This window comes from Melanostigma gelatinosum (assembly GCF_949748355.1).
Source record: "Melanostigma gelatinosum genome assembly, chromosome: 6".
Classification (NCBI taxonomy): Eukaryota; Metazoa; Chordata; class Actinopteri; order Perciformes; family Zoarcidae; genus Melanostigma; species Melanostigma gelatinosum.
Window position 1 is genome coordinate 12,308,893 of NC_136639.1, and position 21,863 is coordinate 12,330,755.

Here is a 21,863-nt window from a genome sequence, read left to right on the forward strand (position 1 = left end):
TCCTCTCTGAAGCGACACGCCCAGTTTCGCTGTCTGTGTCAAACCTTTTATTTTGGTAACAGCACATGGCACTCCGAGCTCGACGCACTGATTCCATTGCGCGCGCAGCCACAGGTGGTGTTCTTATGTGCCACCACCTTAACATCTGAGACGCCAGAAGAGAGACGAAGACAAGGGACTACCAGCGCGCCATCTCCGCTCCGCTGCTTAAAAAAAGGAAGCTGCTTTCTGCTTTCTTTGCTCGCATTTTGGAGTTGAACTGGGACCAGTGCAGTCTGCTGGGTGTGTGCTCAGTGTGTTGTCGAGGAGCGCGCCGAGATTCAACAGGTGGAGAAGAAGGCACCTGAAATCCCTGCACTCACCCTGGTAAGTAAACATGGCGTTATTAGGTGTCTCAATAGTCTCTTGGGTAAAACAAAAGCTGCATTTGATTAATGAATCGAAACTCAAGTGGGTTAAACGCTTATTTGTTGGGGGAGCAAAACGAGTGTCCCTTTCCCACTTTTTTGGTGTTTTTAATGGCACATTTCCGTTGAACTAATGTGATATGTGTTTCATGGCAGGTATTGTGATTTATTATAGGTTTGTTGAAGTCATTAAGCCCGACAGACTCATATCTCTTCATCAAAAGGGTGGGCGCCGCAGATGCCAAGTATGCGCACTTAAGGTGTGCATCACTCGCCTGTGAGCTTTTTTTTTGGCTAACGATGCGTGATATATGTGGAAAGTAAAAGTCAGTCTCACTGACGGGGGGAATCTTAGGCCCACACACACAGTGCAGGTTTCCACCTTGTTCTGGAGACTTTCCACCCTGTTGATGCCTCTGTATTCAGGAGCGCAGGGAAGGTTATTTTCTTTGCACATCAAGCAGTCCCTGTGACTTTGTGCAACCTCAGGACTTTTTAAAGTCCGCATTTATGTCGCATTAGTTGAACTGGTGAACCAGCTATCTCCTCTCTCTCCTAAAGTGGCCCTCTGATGACTCTGAATTAGCCAGGTCCACTTTAGTTCAAGTTAAACACTGTATTCTCTTTCCTTAAAAGTGTCTAGACATGACTGTTCACTCACTCAAGAACAAACACATGGACCTTGCTTGCGAGTTGAGCAGGTGGGAAAGCGCTTTGAGGTGTTTCACAGAGTTCATGTATACTCCAGAACATTCCCAATGAAACCTCATTTTTCCAAAACCCCCACCGACTGCTGTTTTGTGTACCTTCCCCGTTATGATGCATGCTCTACCTAACCCCTCTTTCTTTTGGGAAGAAAATGGTGCTGCTGTTACTCCGATAGGATAGTCCTAAAGCCATCCAGGATCCAAAAACAGACTACTGTAATTTTAGATGGAGCAAAGTGGTGGCTTTTCAAGAAAACAGGGAAAACTGGTTACACCTTCTAACTAGAGGAAAGAATTTGTTTGTTTTACAACTGCATTGAGGATTTAACCAAAGCAAGGACCATGTTGTCCTTTTAGATTCAGGCCTATAACAGGCAGCTTTCCTCTGTGATGAGCATGTTGACAGTTATGCAGGAAGTTAGTATAATCTGTTAAATCTGAAATGATGAAAGTGTTTTTTTTAATCTGTTTTCAGTTTTAGCGGAGGCACCGCAGCATATTTGACTGTTCATTATTTCATGTTACAGCAAACTCTGTAGGAACGACACGTTTTATGGGGCCAGAGGATGTTTCTCTCACGGTGTCTGCCAGGCTTCTGAACGCACGGAGGTGCAACAGTGTATTTTAAGAGCGTGCAAGTAACGAACAAAGTGGCGGTTGGTGTGTCTTTCGTGAGGAGGGCCTGATTGTGTAGGCAGAGGATGTGGTGAACTGCTCTGATTGTCGAGCAGCAAGAGTGTGGAGCCTGTTCAGTGTGAACGGCAGTAACATGATCTCCTGATGATGATGCAGAGGGGGAGATAAGTGAAGCCGCCACCACAGTGTCCTTGTCTTGTTACAAAGCGTACATCCCAGTGGACACAATCCAGTCCACTGTAGCAGAGCTACAGCAAATTGGTAAAAGGGATGATGGGTCATCTTAGAAATTGTCTTTTTACACTGCGGCGGATACGATTTAATGTGAGATTTTTACGAGTATGTTGCATGAAACTCTACGGGAGAGTGCACCCATACAACTGTAAAGGGAGTAACCCACAGAAAGTACAAGTATGTATAATTACTTTGATGACTCATGCACTTTTATCAATACACTAAATATACAGTATATATGACTGTACAGAAACTCATTAACCAACACCCTATTTGACGTCATTTGTTGTCTGATATTATTTTCTCATCTCCCTAGCGACTGCAGCTACATCTGACCAAATGCGTGTGATTTGAGAATGCTCAGAATGTTATTTCACTCTACTCAGTCCAGGGAGAGGCTTGCTGTTGCATTCCTCTCCTTTTAAATTCATGGGCGTGTGCGTGTCCAGGTAGGTGCCGACCTGTCAGTGCGGTGCGTGACACATAGGGCAGAGTCAACACACCACCGCATCACTGACGATAGCTGTGGAAAGTTCCCGCCGGTGTCTATGGCCACCACCGAGAGCGTTTGACAAGTGTGATTCACACCAGGAATATTCCCCCCCCCCCAGCCACGGTGGATCATCAGAGTGAGAGAGAGTGTGTGTGTGTGTGTGTGTGTGTGTGTGTGTGTGCCTTCACATCACAGCTCAGCTTGAGCTTTCACTTGGATGTACTGGCGTCTGGTATGTTCATCAGCAGTTTCCTTCAGTATTGGCATGTCGGAGACACTGTGCTTGTTCATTCAATCCGGGGGATTTATGCCCAGAGTTCAGGGAGAAGACGGTCTCAGTTAAGACCTCCAGTGATTCAGGGAAGAAGGTGAAGAGTTGATGTAGGTGGCCAGGTTTGGCTGCCAGATATTTTATTATGCCGAGCTTTAGTCAGCAGTCTTCACAGTTAATCTAATGCCTTTCAGTTCATGAATGTTTGACTTCCACTGCAGTACACACATGGTAGCAACTTACTTTTCCACATGTTACATTCCTCTGAGTGAATGAGGTGCTAATTCTGAGGATTAGCTAAACATAGTGATGGAAATGGTTTCCTGCGCTGCGCATATTTATTGGTTGGCCGTGTGCTCTTTCCAGCTCATGCATTGTTATTTATTTATTTATTTTTTCCACTTTTCAACTCTGGTCAACATGGCAACTGGTTGCTCTAACTGTGTTGTGATGACATGCTGATCAAAGTTAATGACTCATCAGGTTTGAGTCATAATTCCGCAAATTACACACCGTTTCAGACTTGTGTCAGCAGGTTTTGCTCGTTCAGCCCATGCTACTCCTAACTGCATGTTATGGGTATGCTAGGTTATTTAAACATGCTAAATTAAAGATTGCACATCAGCCAGCCGCCCCTGACCACCAGGGAGTTACACTCGGGCTTATAGTTTGTGTCTTTGCTTATTCGTACCTGCAATTCTGTACGGTACATTAATACCGTAAACCAAGAGTAATTAGCAAACTGTTGCATCTTTATTCAATATATCAAAAATTAGGATTATATATCAATAGCAATATCGCTCATTTTTGTTTTGGCGTCACTAATCAATTTAGTTATCTGATACAGTGGTGTTCTTTCAATCATTTTGTTTTCACCCTGAGCACAAAATGTGTTTTCGAAAGCTTTTTGCAAATGTGAACCCCTCGGGGCTCGCTGCATGTTGGAGCAATGAGCCTTGAATCCACCATTCGGATAGGCCGGCACTTCCCCGTCATACCTCCACTACCCCTTTTGCCTGTAGGGACAATCTCTCAGATGTGACAAGTGCCAAAAGGTCATTAACATAAAGAGCGTAGAACAGAATTGGCAGCTACCAAACAGTACTATTTTGTGTGATGGCGAGTTCTCATGTTCAGCACTTTGTTTTATGTGAGCAGCAGTGCCGTCTTAAAACCTCATCCGTGTTCAATTAAGCGCAGCGCATGAGTGTGCCACTTATTCTCACCACCACTGTGTTGTTGTTCTTCGCCGCTGTTTGTCCGCTCTGCCGCATACTTTCACCGTCCTTTCACTGTGGCATTATCCACTACGAGCGCTTTTATGACGCCAACAGTCAGCGTTTACGCAGGGAATTAGCAGGGTGCTCGGTTGATAATGGCCGCTCTATAGGAGAAGCTCATGGAACTAATTGACACCCCCAGCGGCTGGGAAACTTCGGGACGGCTGCTCCCTGTTGTTGAAGAGGCCATCGCAATTAAGAGCCCCTAATGCTGGTGAGCCCAGTAACCCTGCTAATTGGCCCAGACTGTTAATGGCTTACTGGGTCAGCACTGCGTGTCCCAACACTTGCGGAATGTGCAGCCCATGAACTGGGCCAGTGTTTGGAGGGATTTAGGGGAGTAATGTGGCGGATGTCTGTGACTTCCAGATGTTTTGCTTCGCATGTCTTTTTAGAGACTCTATTATGCAACGCTTGTAATCATTGACAGACTTATCACTTTATTTATAGACGTTGCGTGTTACATTCCAGTGTTGGCCACACTATTCTGTCTGGTAAGCAGTGCTTTGGGTCAACCTGATAGTAAACTTTATCTTGAGCTCGTCCGATATTAGCCTTTGACTAACTGCTATAGTTGCAGTATGTATTCAGAGTTGCAAAAACATAGTCAGGCCTTAATTACTTGATTCTATCTATTCTACTCAATGTTTGTATGCTTCTGTATGACTTTGCTTTTCTCTGAGCTTTAAAATCATAGCAATGACCATAAATATAAAACCCGCAGGTCAAAGTGACAGTGTAGTTATGTTGAGTAGGAAAATGAATCCAGCATTGCATTGCGTCTCTGTAGAAAGCAACGGCCAACTGTTAGGTGTAAGTTCTTCATTCACTTTCAGAGGTTGAGGCAACACCAGGCCCTGTTTGTGTTGTGAGTTAAGCAACAGATCATTTAAAATTGTTTGGGTGTAGACCTTTTTTTTTTTGAGAGAGAGAGTGGGGTGGTCTGTACTTAAAATAGCTTATGTCATTGTATCTATCTATCTATCTATCTATCTATCTATGTAGCACTAATGTCTTCAGCTAAAGTAAATGCAGTTTCAGACACAGCAGCTGCGTGTGTGTGTACTGTGCAGGTGTTGATGAGATGTTTACGGACCTCTAAATGCTCATCCCATCATCGCTGAACGCCACAGAGCTCCTGTGTCTCCACATGCAGTCACATGCATGTCTCTACAACAGTTGAGCTTCATCTTCAGCTGTGAGCAGTCTGAGTAAACTGGCAATTAAATCGCAGGTTATCCTCAATTCAAAAAGCAGCATCAGCATGACTATTTCAATGTCTTAAAAGGCGCATTCTGCTCTAGTATTAGGCCCATCAATATTCTAGAAGATGGTGTAAACTGGGACGGGATCCAGAGGCAGATGCTCAACTGTTATATTGGCATTAAATGCATTCTCAATTAACCCATCAGTGTCATGTTTTGGACCCTTTTGTACCTTGTTATCACTCTTGTAATCGTATTCATGTCACACTTGGGAGAAGGAGAATTGACGCATGAATAGCTTGTTGGCAGGAATGCTCAAACGCATGCAGGTGTTTGGAGCAGTTAGTCAAGCACCATGAAGCTTGATAGCCAATGATCCTTGAGATGGCCTCGCTTGTAGCACACAGTATTTGTTTACTCGTACAAATTATTTTGTGCGTCTACACTAATGAGCTGTTTCAGATCTGCTGGAAAAGCACGCAACCCACTGTCATCACCAATTATGACTTCGCAATCTAATATTTTGAAAGCTCAATCCATACCGATAATTTAAAACGCTACATCTAGGGGATCCGCTCCTTGTCTGTCTTGTCATGCAGATTTGTGATGGAGTCAAACAATTAACATTGCTGACTGTCTACCCCGAGACAATGTTCAGATTAAGAGATTTGTCCCTGATTGGAAAGCAAAAAAGACCCCTGGATGATGTTCCAGCATGATTTGTTTTTCTAAGTCTCTTGAAGACTCTTGTCGTCAACAGAATAGAACAATGAAGAACCCTCACATGGTTTCGCTATACTTTGGCATCTCCAAAGATTTGATTTTAAACACTTAATTCACTGTTTTTGTTTTAGAAAGTCAAAACATACTTAGTGGAAAGCAATGTCTATACATTTTTGTGCAAAGCTGAACCATACAAATATGAAATATCCACCAAGGACCTACACATTTACAAACAAACTGTGTGTGTGTGTACAGCCCGTTCTGATAAACAAGTCTTAAAGGGCTCCTATACTATATGTTGTGGTCTCATACTACACCACTGTATACATTGAACGCAATGGTCACAGTGAAACACTACACAACGTTCAGCTCCTTGTGTGCTTGCACGACATTTTTGTTTGCACGTTACATGAAAGAGCATTTTGATTTAATGAACCTCTTTGGCGTTGCAGACACTTTAGCAATGTTTGTCATGAGTCTTTTGGTTTGAGATTCTTCCAATTGTTGTTTGATGTGTTTGAACAATCCATGTCATGGGGACTTGGGCCTGTGGAAGTGACGTGTTGCTGCAGATGAAAGGCGGATTATGCAAATGTTCACTGTCGCCTGTCGATTATGCAAATGTTCACCGTCTTCACCTGTTGATCTATGATTAGGCCTGGCCAGCAGGAACATATTCAGACGAGCATATATTTATGTCCCACATGTTGCACACACTCAATCTCATGCTCACTGTGTCCCTCTTTTTTTTCTTTTCTTTTTTTTCAGGGTTTTGACAAGTGTGTGCAGACCTGATCACTAAATGGCGCTGACGGTGAACCTTATCGGTCCTTCGCCATGGGGCTTCAGAATACATGGAGGAAGGGACTTCAAGAAGGCCATAACTGTATCAAAGGTACTCGTCAAAAGCCGCCCTGTTGCTGAACCTCGTCGCACCGTATCAAATCATATCCTCTGTTTTTGTCAACACAGTCTGTAATGGCATGTCATGCAAAGTCAACTTCCTCCTCACTACGTCTCTTTTCTTGTCTTTGTTTGTGTCCGCGGGCTGCCTCGTACCTATTTCCTTGACTACTGAACCTGTTGGAATAGAATGGAAGTAGATTACATGAGAAGGAAACTCACTGATTACAGTTACAGTGGAAGTTGAGGTGAGGGGTTCCTGATCCCAGAGGGCAGTCTGAGAGTGTTGGTTTGTGTTTCTTTGCTAGCTCTCGAGCATTACAACATGCAAGTTCCCATTCACAGTTAAAAAAAAAAAAAAAGGGGCGATGGAGTAGAAGAAGTGGAAACGTTACCACTGTAAACAGACTGCGCACAGTAAACGCCATCAGGAAACCTTGTGCATTCCAGAGACACTCAGTTCTGCCCACTGCACATTCTGGTGCTACATCACCACCTCAGCCTGTTTTTACCAGTGAGACTACAAAAGATAAATTACTGCTGAATCATGACAGGGTTACCAGTGCTTCCCACCGACTTTGACTTCAAAAGCATTTATTGCTTGCCCCCTCATGACAACGTATTCATGAGAAGACCTGTTTTTCTATCATCAATCATATTTGGTTACTGCTAACCAGTAAACAACACCAGCATGTTTGCTTGTCTCAAATATCAAACTGGTTCTCTGAAGGGACGGGGATTCCTGCTGAGGTAGAAACTTTATCACTGAAACTTTACCCCCCCCCCCCCCCCTACCTCGCAGTTTAGCAACCACAGGGTTGGCCCAACTGAAGTGGTTTGCACTTGGCACAGACACGACATGGATGCCCTCTTTTCTTCCTGTTGACCTGAAAGATAGCTTGCCGCCATTTCACTCGGCCACCGACCCTGGAAAAGAACCCCCGACTGCTGTTAGTTTATGTGAAACCAGGCGTGTCCTGATCAGAAAAGGCACGCGCTATTGTGGGTCACCACAGCAACGCTTAATTGCCTCTCGAGTGGGCCCACAGACATTACCCCTCTGCCCTCTTGCTTGGCTAAACTGACAAACAGCCTGCCGACTGGCACTCTACTTCCATCCATATTTTCTTCTAGATATGTAAGAATGAGTCTTTCATCCTCTCTGATTGGCTCTCATTTGTTTTGGGTTCTTTGTTTTATTGCGTCTCTCTGTTTTTAATTGTGAGGCGAGCACTATTTGTGACGACTGTCATACTCTGATGTTTTACCAGCAGCAGCGCCAGCCTCTGCATTTCACCTTTTTGTTTTAGTAAGCCTGCGTCTTTGGGTGCGTGTGTGCCGGGGACAAAGGAGCCGAGCTGAAAGTGATGGCTAGGATGTTGTGTTTCAGCCCATTAGTGTGGCATTCCCTCTGATGTAGTGGTGTAGCATTGGCTTTGACATGCGGTGAGGCTGGCTGCAAAGGTCGGGCCCAGTCAAACCATCAAGTCGTGTCACACTAATAACTTCTCCCCGAGGGCGTCATGAATCTGTCCGCTGTTGACCGGCACTGCCTCGATCCATGTGTGAGAACCGCAGTGGCGTCGGATGGTATTCACTGTGAAAGTTACGCGTTGTAGAGACACCGTTGCATTAAGAGTTCATTAAAAACGTGTAAGGCAATTCGTCAACACCTTTTTTATTTTTTTCCCTCATTTACTCATTTGTTGATGCTGAATGTCAGTCACTGAAAAATTGTCCACACAGTGTTTATATACAGATCTGTCTGTACTCGCCAGATGGATGGCATTCATAAAGTGTAATGGTCAGAGCAAGACCTGGGGCCTAACTGGAGCTCGTTCTTTTGTTCAACAGGTCAACGGGGGCAGCAAGGCAGAGAAGGCCGACCTGCAACCTGGTGACATTATCTTTGAGATCAATGGGGAAAACACGGCCGACATGCTGAACGTGGAGGCCCAGAACAAGATCAAGAACTCAAAGACTCAGCTGCAGCTGGCGGTGGAGAGGTACGCTGAAATGCAGATTTGAAAAAGCAATAGAATTTCCTGCTGGTTTTAGCTTGTGCGTGTTGGATTTTAGAAACATACAGTCCCATGGAACCTTCTGCAGCATCGTTCCCCATATGAATATCCCTAATTTTCTGTGTTTGTGCCAAGACCAGAGTTTCCTCAGCCTCTATCTTTATTTACATTGTTTTTGACGTCATGCGGGCACTGTACAAACAAAAACAAGTGATTGTAATCAGGGGAAATGCCAGCATGTACGAGAGCCACAGTGTTCCCTTCCCACAGTTGCCAAGACCCTGTGTGGATGACGGGGAGTTGGCTACTTAAAAGGTTTTCCTTTGAGCCAGGACTGCTGTTGGCTGGCATTTTGATTAAAGGTCCTCCCTAAATTCTCATTTATTGTCACTGGTGCTCCCAAAAACTTTCTCTCTGCACACACAAACATGCACCCACACACTCTCACGCACGTGTGCTTTCACACACTTCCTCCTTGGATGTCCCACGTCCATGTGAGTGAATTTTTCCCTGCTGACCTCATGTCTCCTACCAAGCCATAAACAACACCATTACTTCTTGCCTGCCCAGGACAATGCCACTGTGTAGTCCTGCCATGTCTTTAATCCCACTCTGTTAACTGTCAGCGGTTTTCAGCATCAAGGCTGGTAAGTACCTCACAGGCTCCTGTCTTAACACCACTCGTCAAGCAGATTATCGATTTGAATTACATTCAGATGAGCTCTCAAGAGGTGTGTAATGGAGTAGCAGAAATCCGTAATGTTTGATTTGTTCGTTGCTTAGTTGAGAGCCCTCAACATCTGGTTGGCAACAACTGACTGTCATCACAGGAAGAAGCTGGCATCAGCTGTTTTTGGGCGTGTCTGCTGTTTTAAACATGAGGCAGTGGTTTATTGTTGTGCATCCAACGACATGTTCATCCCAGACTTTGCTAACTGGGGTTATTTTTACATAACAAAGCAACTACAGCATCACTGTCTTGTCACTGACCCTGAAACCGTTTGTCTGGCTTTGTTCGCGCCTACTTGTTAGGACTTCATTGTCCATTGATGCCTTGCGGATGATGTCATGTTGACCAGAGCGGTTGTCTCTCTGTGACACCGTTGCTCTTTCTAATGGAGTTGGCCATCAGAGCCCCTCGTGGGTGTAGTTTTACCACACGGCTATACTGGTTCCTCTTTGATACTGAGATGCTGTGCATGCATGTACTGCTGTGTGTGTGTGTCCTGCAGCTAGCGTCATTATTTAATTTGATCACCAAAGATTCACTTACTGTTAAACTGCTGTTGCTGCAACGACAAATACCATATGAACCTGACTGCATTTCTATGAGTTTGGCTTGACCCTCGGATAAGGACACAGCTCCATAAAAATATATTTTATCACAATTTAATTAATAAGATTACATTTGAGAACAAACGGTGTGTAGTGCAATCTGTAAGTTAGTTACTGAAAGTTGGTTTTGAAATTTCTGGTCAGATTCAGTTTTGTTTACTTGTTTATTTAAAAATCTGAAACTATTTTTCAAAAGTATCGCTTTGGCAACATTAGCTCATAGCAGCACAATGAACATTTCCAACGATACCGGGTCCTATAAAGTAGTGGCTTACCGCGTCCTAAATACTGGTCACAGCTTGACAGAGTATCTAACTTTCGCTTTTTGTGGATTTGAATCCTCTTGAACTCAATATTATGGTGTTTAATATTTCAGTTGTCATAATGGAGAGAGGTATTCTTACAATGCACATGAAGAATGTGCCTCAGGCGGTTTAACTGCTTGTCCTCTCGGTGACAGCTGTTCACGGGGAGTATCAGCAAAGAGTTTCACGTGCTGATTTTAGTCAGTTTGGCGTCTGTGACATAAAGTCACAGTTGGCATTTTCACCAGAAGCAAATTGTTTTTTCTGTATTGGAGACGTATAAACGGAGTAGACCAGACGCTGCTCTGATCACTGAACTTCAATACATCTCACTTCCTTTTAAAGCACAGGGAGAACATTTTTCCGGCATGCAGTTCCAAATTGAAGTTTTTCAGACCTGTCACATTAATATCTCTCCTACAGGCAGAAATGTCTTGCAGCTGCTGTATCAGTTTTTGTCTTCTTGCCATCTCTTCTACTCCGTATGTGGAGCCCAGGTCACGAGAGGTGTGTTTCTGGGTGATTTACCACAGGCATCCAGGCCTTCCTGTGCGCCTCATTACCCCGGGCTCAACCAAAAATCCTGTCAGCCCTGCAGCCAGGGGGGCACCTTGTGTTTGAATTGGCACATATAGCCATATTTTCCCCTCCAAATTCAATGGTGGAATTGCTTACAGAATGTGTTTCCTATTTAAGAAAGTAAAACAAAAGTGACTAGTTGGAAAGATGAGATCCATCAGGAGAATATTTCTAAAAGGGGGACAGAGTCTCCTGCTGTAATCTCTCACATTCATGGGAACATACTGATGGATGCATGCAAGTACATCAGAAAAAGGGATATCAAGAATTAGGCTTGTTTGTGCAAGTTCAGTCTTATGACCCTTAGAACATTGATTACTTTAAGTAATTTAACAATAAGTTCTTGAACATATTACATACTTTGTGCATCAGCTTGTCCAGACTGTCACTTAAACCAGTTTTAAATACCTTGCTTATTTATTGAACATGAACTTCCTTACTGCCTGAGTTGATTGTCTTGTTTTTAGTTCAGCAGTGATGAGATCTGACTTTATGCCACATAGACGGAGCATTAAACTATTGGTAGTCGGATATTATCAGTGTTGACAGTCATTTGATCCTTGTGGTTTTCTGTCCTTCAAGACCTGAACCTCCCGGTCCTGGACAGACCAACGGCATCAGCACCCCTGAGCAGCTCACTGGACGCTTCCAGGTCAGAGTTGCAGCTTCACAGGAGCTTTAATCTGTCTATAGTTTGTCTTAAATACTGACCATCAAGTTGATGTCCAGAGCAGTGTTCTCCATATATATATATTTTTTTATTTTATTTATTTTTTTATTCACAGCCTTTCTCAGTGCCTGTTTTATGTGGATAATGTTTTGACTACACAGGGTGTGTGGCTTGATTTCTACTAATGCATGCATGACACATCTGTTTATTACATATCTGCTTATTTGGCTGTCCTATAAAAGACGTTATGGTGATTTATTACTTGTTCCTGTGTTTTATTGAGATTGTAATGTATCCCAAAGCACCACCTGTAATACGTGGTGATACTGAGTACAAAGCCTGTAGACCTTTCTGTTATGCGTCTCACTTAAGCCCTTCATTACTGCATTAGTAAAGATCAAATTACTTTCAACTGATCATGCAATAACATTCCCCTGATGTGATGTTTTGTAGGAGGCAGTAATAGTGAGTAAAGATGAGAATCAGAACTACAGAGAGTACACTATCTCCAGCCCTGCATCGCTGTCCCCTGGACCGTATTCATCAGATGCTTTTTCCAGCCCAGATGGGAAGAGGGAGAGGCTGACACCGACCCATAACAAGAGGTAACTCACTTGCAATGCATATTTAATGACGAGCGGGTTTCTGAGGCAGATGACAGCCATCTCCTTTAATGAAGGATCCACTCTGGACCATGAAGTTTGGACTTTATATAAATAAAGTGCTTTTTAAAGCACAAGTGGAACTCTATTAGTCGCTTTGTTGGACAGATACTGAGCCTTCAGCCAGCTTGTCCACTGCTGCATTGTTACCTTGTTTACCGATGTTGTAACAAAAGCACAGGATTATACTGTGTGGAGACTCTCATGTGATCTGGTTACTTGCAAATTACAGTTTAGACAGTCGGCCTTTCAGCATGAACAGGGTAAAAGATAAAGTCCTAGGGCTGTTTAAGCGTGACATTTCAGATGGACAGTTGAGTCCCTTTTCAGAAACCTGTCCATTCACGACTTCAATAGGCGTACATGTGGACAAAGGGTTGCAACGAGTGCTCTCGACTCCACAACAGGGCCAGAGTCAATGGGGTTGGACAGAAAGTGGAACCATGGGATTGTGCTGCAGTAACAAAGGATATGCACAGGATATCGCATTCCACCGTTTGCATTCACTTTAACAAAAGGCAGAGTGTGGAACGTTCACCGTGCCGCTCTCTCTCGGTGCATGGCCATTCGTTGACTCTCCTGGACAGATTTAGTCGGTCAGTTAAAACTTGGGTATCCTCCCTCGCCCGGCTTGATGAAGCTTCCTGCCCAGACTACTTGATTTCCAGCTTGTGCTTAATATAAATAGAATTATATGTGCTATTATATTGTTCTTCCATCTTAATGTTATATAATGGAACATTGACTTATGAGTAAACATCAATCTGTTATGTCAATACAGCAGTCATTTTTGGAGTTGTGCTTGATTTCATTTGAAACTACTGTGGTTCTTCAAAATAAAGTATTCTGTGACATCAAAGAGGACTTTGTACAGAGCCCCATGGGGAACCTGCAGTACCATAATTATATATTTAATATAAGTTGTAAAAAGGGCAATATGGCTAAAATCCTTTTCATGGTATATGTAATTTTATGTAACAGTATTGTCCACTATAATATATATATATATATATATATATATATATATATATATATATATATATAAATTCTTTTTTTTTTTAATAAAGTACAGTTGAAAAATCATATGGCGAATTATTAGGAAATTAAATGACCAGACAGGAATGTCTGTTTTAGGATTATAATCAGCAAAATGAAAGTACTTAATTCAAGTCATAATAAATCCAACATTGCAAGTCTGTCCTGCTTATTGATTCTGCAAAATTTTCCACGATAGCCCAACACATCCAAAGACGCATGTAATTTGTTCTGTTCCAGTTGGAAATTTGAAAAAAAGGGAATAATTTGTTATTACAGTTTCTGGCTATGTGATAAATGGTGTAATTTTGCTGGGTTATTTTTATAATTTAAAAAAAGAAAACATGCCTTTCAAACCTGCTGCCAGGTCGTGGGGTTCAGAGGGTTAAAGGGATAAATTCACCACCACATAAACAATCCCAGAGGGATTTGCCCGTCTCATGTTATATGGTGCCTTCCCCATAATCACACACATGTCTGGTTGTCTCTCTGTTACAGTGTCCTGCTGCGTCCATGGTCTCCAGAAGAGAAAAATCACAGTCTGTCCAGACCGCAGTCACAGGTTGGTTTCTGGTGTTTTCTTAAACCAGACAAATTCTCTCTTCATTCCTTTAGTAAGTGCTGCTTTTGAAGCTTCGCTTGTTTAGTCATCAACTGTCCACCCCTTGGTATCTTATAGGTTTGGGATCTTGGAAGAGTACAATATACTGAACAAATACATGCACATTTTTAGGTAAATGTTGGATGTCCTCCAAGTCAATCTGCCGTACATCTGTAGCTGCAGTTCACTTGGTCAGTACAGCTGAAGGTTGTTGTACTCTCGTCTGGAGATCTGTATTCATTTCCACTGTCGCAGTCTGCAAGAATAACATGTCTGAATTCTTAGCCTTTCCTCTTGAATTGTTACTCTCCGATGCCAGAGAAGATGCCCAACAAAAGATTTGTGAGCTCAAGTGTACTGTATGTGTGGACTTAACAGTAAAGGCCGGACACAGAGAGGGTTAGACATTTTTATTACAGGGAGTGGATAAACTACAAAGGTCAGTCTCTGAAATGATCTGACATTAAGCTGAACAACAGTCTGGAGCTGTTTCATTCAGAGCCTGCTCCAAGGGGAAAAATAATAATACTTTCCGTCAAAACAATGGCCTAAAGCTTTATTTGTCTGAATGGATCACCAGCAGTAAAATATGAGAAGTGGTCAAATACAGACTCGGGGGTTATCATGAGACTGCATCTAAACTATGCGGTGCTTATTTACCATTCCAACAACAAAGCCAAGAAGGGGGAACTCTGCGTCTGGAAAGACTTCAGTAAGTTAAAGAGAGAAGATGTTGTGGGAAAGTTCATCATGAGTTATTTCAGCTATGCCGACATGCTCAGTCCCAAGCATGGGTCCCACTGATGGAACATGTGAGGTGACAGGGAAGGAAAACACATGCAAGACCTTCTGTAATGGCACAAGGAATTCCAGCCATTTTTATACCACTGGACATCACATAAAGTTGGATAAATATGCAAAGGTTTGAACTTAAAAGCATTCAAGCGTTCCTTCTAAGAGGCCGCTTGCTGAGAAAGTTAACTTTATAACTTCTCTTTGAGTTTGGGATTCTTTGTTTACATGTTAAATGGAATTCAGGTGCACGTGTCGCTCACAGCGGTGTCCCCCCCTCTGAGACTGGTGACTTACGTCAGAGTAGTTTCCATCTCTTTCACACTGGGAGAAAGATGAACCAGTCCAGCCATGATGTAATTGCCGTCCAAGTGGTGCTTTTGAGAATGCCGTCATTGCTTTATCTGGACATTTTTAACCAGTCTTTATCAAACTAAAATGCTTCTGTCAGTCATGATCACCATTACGTCATGTCCCAGCAAAACATAGTCTTTAGGAATGCACAGCAGAGTCACTGCTAATAACTAATTTGATGTGACTGGAAAGCCACATGTGGTCTCCTTCCAAGTTGTTTTAGGACGGGGAGGGTTTGCAGGATGTCTTTGTGTGCGGACATGAATCGGCTCTCTGACTGGCTCACTGTTTCGGCAGATTAGACTGACATGAATGTGATATATGATGTTCATTTGGACGGCTGACACCTAAGGCAGACGGTAGACTGACGACAATAAAGTCCTTACACTTGGAATTAAAATTGCTTTACTGTGCCATAAATCGCCTTGACTGCTTGAGGTGTGTGTGTGTGTGTGTCATTTGAAATTCCAGTTTTGTGTTTTGGAGCTTTTAAAGGGGCACTACACCAATATTACGCATGTCGATCAGTATACTTGTCACAAAGAGTACTACTCAGCCTGGGAACACAGTTGTATGGTATTCTGTGTGGCTCTGTAGGGATCTTTTTAAAGTCTGATGTCATCAGGCTTAAGCCTTCAAACTCAACAGAAGTCTATGTTACAAACTTGGGGGTTGAGTTTGATAAACATGAGCAGGCAAAGAGGGTTCAACAAAGGAGTTGAGTTGCATTATAGGAAATATAGGAGTCATTGTTTTTGGAGCAGGACCCAAAGTAGGAACTATAGGTCAGGATACCTCGGCTTCTGTTGCTTCAATTTTGACCTTTACTATGAGGCCCACAGCCATTGTGCATTATGTTTTCGGGTTACAACATCAGGGCGGTGCTTCAGTGCAGCTAGAAAAAAAAGCATTTTAGAAAGTCTCTGTTTGAACTGCAGAAATGAGCATGAATAGTTCAGGTGCTCAACTCGGCTTACTGATATTTTATTTTAGGTTTATCAGTGGATTATTTCTCACTGAAGGCATTTTAAGCCACATTAAAAAAACAAAAATCCACTGTGGAGTTGTAGAGGCCGCGGCAGCAAGCCATGGTGGAGCAAACTTCCGTATTGGCCGACCAAAAAAACACATTAGAAGCTGTGTTGTGGCTGAGGGCTCCATCTGCAAGTCCTTAAGCATGAACGCTCTCCTGTCACAGCCGTCCCGTCCGTGACGGCCTCGCATGTTTGTGGTATTTATGGCGTCGCCCGTTCTCCCGTTCTGCTTACCATTTTTAAATTTAACATTTTGTCTCATTTTCCTGATGTTGGAATCCGTATCCTCTGGAGATCTTACATCTTCTATCTCCCTCTTCTCCAATATCAACTTGGCCTTTTTTGGCTGCTTTTTTTAACTGTTCCTTCAGTAAGTTTGAATTAATATCAAACTACATTATTTGAGAAGACTGCAATTTGAGATGTTTAAGCACTGCTTTGGCCACCCTTTCCTACTTCTTCTGGTCTTAAAGCTGCCTTGGATTGCTTGCTCTGCCGTCTGTGCCTGACAGCCTCAGTGTTTACCATCATCCAGCCTGGTGGATGAGATTTTTGGGTTTTGGCTGACCCCCCCCCCCCCCCCCCCCCCCCCCCTCCTCCCAAGGGATGTCTACCCTGGTTTTAAAGTGGTGACGAGCCTCTCGCCGCAGTGCTGTGATTAGTGAGTGGAGTTCTTTCAGAGCTTCTCGTGGGAAATGGCTGGGAAGAGGTCTGCCATGAGTACATGGTGCATTATGCTGCTTGGGCTGGCAGGAACACAGCAGCCCAGTGAGTGCCAAGATGTGGAGCCTCCATGACAAGGGCCTCTGTCCTGCCTGAGAGGTGCAGAGTGCTGCTGTATCAGGTGATCAGCCTCTCAGAAAAAGCTCCTAAAAGGCTTTTCCACCCTTGTTTTGGCTCCCTGAGTGAGGAGAGTGGGATGCGCAACAGAATCCATCATTTTCCAGGGTGTTGGATGTCCTGAGAAAAAGCCTGTGTACAATAGTGGCTGTGATGGCAGAAGCTGTGGAAGGCTGGTGCTGCTCTTTCCCTCGCGTCACAAGGCCTGTCGTTGTGTGATGGGAGCTGGAAGAGACGGGGTTTGGGGTGGACACCAGGAAACCTGATGATATTCCCAAACTGTACTTAAGCCATCATACCATCCTGCTCAAACGCAGCAGTCTGGACTCATCATGGAGTCCAGACTGTCTTCACATTGTCACACATGCTCTGTGTGTTGCTAATAAGATTTGAATTGCTCGGTTAAATATGATCTCTGCACTTCATGTCTTTCATATACAAAAGCACTTGACTTGAATGCGCTTCATTGAAGAATTTTGGCATTTTCTCCATATTTTACATGACCGTGTAGTGTCTGTGGATTCATTTAGATTCTTGTTTGTGGTTGGTGCGTCCAGTGTTTGTATTCGTCATTCCCTTTTTAAACTTTGCTGTAAAACTATTTCGCCTCGGGTCAAGAATCTGTATTGACCTTTACATTTCCCATACTGTAGACAATTGGCCACTTGAATGACTGTTTTTCAGGAAATGTATACAGCGCATATTGTTCAAGAGCTCTAAAGGGTAGTTGTTGAATAAGGAAAGGGACCTTTAAATCAAAAGGTGTGGGTCAAAGTCCTTGTTACAGGAAGCATTCAGCCAGCTTACCCTGACCTTTGACCACCTTAAGAGGAAATGCAAAGAAAACCGAGATATAAAATGCATTGTTAAAGACGCGTGTTGGAAGCTCCTGTAGGAATAAGGTGGTTCATTCCATTTTTGATTCTAATGTGCATTGATGCACATTATTAGCTGTAACTTGTAGTTCGGTTTTGTCATGCCATGATGGGACTGGACTTTAATATCTACTCGCTCACAACAACAGCAAGGGCATCCTAGATTCCTGCAAGCCGGGCATGAGATTGTATCTGAACTGGCCGCCACCGTCATGATTCAGAGCATCTGTTTATATCATCAAGGAATGACCACAACGGGATCTGTGTTGCGATTAGCAGAGCCAAAACCAAACTGCTTTTCATGAGACATGACCCGTCGCTGGGCCATTAGGACCAGGCTCCATGTCTGGGTTTGCAGTTGCTGCACTTTGAGGTTCCTGAGGGTTGCCTTAGTGGGCTGCCTGATCCTGTGCTGGCATCGGGTGGTTTCTGTATAAATATCACTCCTAGTGTAGGATGGCCAGCTCCTGCAGGGTGACACCCGTGCAGACCAAACGTTTTCCTCTTTATGCTAAATTGGGAGAGTGACCTTGGCTGTGTGACATGTGTCACCAATCTCTTTATCCAGAGAGGGCAGGGTAAGTAGCCTTCCACACATCCTCCATCCCATACGTTACTTTGTCCACTAGTCTCCGTGCAGCCTGCATGCCAGCGGCTGGCTTTGTCCTGCTCTATTCTGGAGGTTGTGGTGGACTGGAGTGCAAAGCTGCGGTCATCTCTTTGGAGCAGAAATGAAGACTTGGCATGTAGGAATAGAACTAAGTTTATATTTTTTAAATAAGTCAAAATGTAAAAATGTTATAACGCACGCACTCTTTGTTAAGCATTTAATTAGAACGTTTTTATCTTCAGGACTGGAGATGAACGCGCCTCACCTGTTGACTGGCTCCTCCTCCAGCCCTAAATACAGATGTGCGTTTCGCCTCTTTGAGGATGATTGCTTGGAATGATGTACCATTCCATGTCTGACATGAGTCAGGCTGTTGTTTGGTTTGGCAGGCCGGTGCTAAGCCAAGCCGGTGTCAGGGAGCGGCGCTGGCCGTGGTCGCAGTAGAGTGATGTTTTCTTCTTCTTCCTCTCTGCACAGTGAGCTCTGTGACTGGACAGTGCGAGGCCTTTTCACATGGACTCGTAGCCGTTAAGCTTGGGGTCCATTGTGGCCACTGCACGGGCGGCATGCCTCTCCTCAACCCCGCTGATTGATCAGCTCGCCCTGTTTTTCTTTCCCCTGGAGTGGAAAAGCAAACTGGGGCACTTTTGATTCCCGAGCTTTTTCAGGCCCCTGGGTGCACTCATGGGGACACTGAGCCCTGCAAGTTTTATGGGAAATGTTGGCCAGGAGAGATGGGCCTTTTTACTGGTTTGTGCCATTTACGAAGGTGGTTAAACGGTATGTCAACATTCCAAAAGTTGTCAAGGAAACGACATGTATAACTGCCAGTCAGTGTGTTCATGCCAGTAAAAACAGACATGTCAGCAAACTGTATATCCCCTTTGTTATTCACATACATTTTAGGGTAATTGCTTCCAATGCTGCATGGTGGTCATAAATCATAGTTGTTAAGCTGGTAAAATGACACTGAAGAATAATTCTACTACACGTAGAACCCATAAATGCACGTCTTGCTGACATTTTAGATTTATGTTTTAGCCATTCACTGAAATTCCTGTTGAAATGAGTATTGGGCTGCACTCCATCATTGCATTAGAAGTCCTAGCACTATGTTACACAGTAGAATTACTGTACTTCTGAAACCAGACTGAGACATACCAGGTGGTTTCTGTCTAATTACTGCAGTTGTTATGCCGTCGGGCTCATTAACCATTGGAGCTCAATCACCTTTTATGGAGGGATTGTCACTGACGACCTGTTTTTTAAAAGTGGCATCATATCTTGACCTCCTAACTTATGGCTGTTTTGATCAGCACACTTCTCAGCTTCTTTTGAATGTTGCAAACCTTTTTGCTTCATATTTAACTGAGAAGAAGCATCCTGGTCACTATAAATGAAAAGTACAGCAATTTCAGTCCAACCCTAATGAACTCCAGATGTCTAATGAGCTTGATATGCTGCTCCGGTTGGAGCCTTGTGGAGAATTTAATAGGGATGAAAAATGTGTTGCTTGTAGCACCCTTTGTGGATAAATAAACGCTCAGACTCTTATTCATTCCTCATAATGTCTCTTTGACTTTGTGTGTATGTGTGAGAGAGATCGCCTCCCTCAGACCACCTACACTATGATCACATGAGACGGCTTTGGCTTCTCTCAGAAATCTCACTGTACTTACTGTGCCATTAAAATTCACACACAATCGGGTTCATCCATATTTATCATGTGCTGAGCTGCAGGAATTGTGGACATTACAGTTCAGAAAAACTTTGACCCGATATAGTTTTTGCCATATAGTTCCCTCTAGCTTCCACTTGTAAACGCTTCAATGTGTGTTTGCATTTAGTTCTCAGAGTGAATTACTGTGTACTCGGTCGCAGTCATCCTGTTGTCTTCATCTCTCTGCTGCTCATTTGGCCTCTAATCTTGTACATATGGTTTATATCTGGAGCGGTCTGATGGTGTGTGTGGCCATGGCGAATGAATGGAGAGAGGGGGAGGTATTAGCACTGGCATCGTGAAGCTCTGTCATTTTATTCCATGTTATTGAATGCTGCAGTGTAAGCCAGGGCCAAGCATTTCTATGTATGATGCATTATAGAGGATTGAGAAGATTGAGCTTGACTTCTAAAGCTTACTCAATGTACTGTATATGAGGAGTATATTACATCCCCATTTTGAAAAAAAGGTGAACTAAGCATGCCCTAAGGTTAGAAAACTAGATCGTCTATATACATCCTACGTATATTAAATGTTGTACGCACAAATAGAGGAAAGGGGTCATGACTTGTAGCAGCCTCTATAGGAGTTGTACTAAGTCCAGTTGTCTTGTGTCTAATCATTATTTAGTCTGAGGCCTTACGTAAGGCAGCTGCAATGAGGCAATAAAAAAAGCTGAAGAATGTTAATGACATGATTTTTGATACAAAACAATCATGTTTTATTTGTTACAGAACATGGACACAGTGATGCACCATCACTTAGACATAATTACAAGGCGGGGTCCATCAGTAACGGTGGATAACGAGTAGGTTACAGTCAGCCTCAGGTCTTCGCTTAGGACCTCCACCAATGCACACTGCAGGATAGGAAACACTGTACACAGGCCTGATTAATACCCAGCCCAGGGTGTCTGCTGTCCCCCGCCTCATTGTAGTGCAGCAGTCATGTCTGTGGTGCAGACAGTGAATGAGCAGTTCTGGCACTTTCTTACAGCAGCATTAAGCTTCCCAAAATAAAGGCTCCCCAAGGCAATCGGCCCTGTGCGCTGCTGGCCCATGCCCTGTAATTGAAGATGCAGGGTGGTAATGACGATGATGCAGAGTGGCTTGCGTGGAGCCAGACTGAAGGCTCCTCCACTGGCGCTGTCCCCAACGTCTCCCATGGGCCTTGATATGAAACAGCTGCCCTCACTTCTCTTCACCATCTCTTGTTTGTTTGTGTCTTGAAGTGGCCAATGAACCAGAGGCTTGTTCATGCGATGGAGTGATTGGCTTGCGTTTTTGACAGTTTAACCGCCATTTTCCCTCCAACACAGAGCCTTTTTCCTGCACTTAAGCCAGTCACACTTGATCAGTCATTTACTTAAATCATATCCTGATATTTAGGATCAGTCATCCACAAATGCTTTTTAGAGCAACAGAGAACATTTAAAAAAATTAGTTATAAAAACGCATAATACAATACATGTACTAAATCACTGATAAACACAGATTGTTAAAGCGATGTAAATCAAACTAATTGACACAATTAATGTAATTGGACGATCCCTTTATTTCTTAAGAAATGTT

The 21,863-nt window shown here is 43.5% G+C and overlaps 1 protein-coding gene across 1 annotated transcript in view; it reads left to right on the forward strand.

Annotated features, from left to right (window-relative positions):
• The first annotated feature begins 85 nt into the window (after positions 1-85).
• Positions 86-21,863, forward strand: part of pdlim2 (PDZ and LIM domain 2 (mystique)) — a 32,097-nt gene continuing 10,319 nt past the window's right edge. The window contains 6 exon segments of the mRNA XM_079270966.1: positions 86-366; positions 6,725-6,851; positions 8,714-8,865; positions 11,682-11,751; positions 12,223-12,374; positions 13,965-14,028. Coding sequence (XP_079127092.1) covers positions 6,759-6,851; positions 8,714-8,865; positions 11,682-11,751; positions 12,223-12,374; positions 13,965-14,028 — 531 coding nt within the window. The 5' untranslated portion in view covers positions 86-366; positions 6,725-6,758.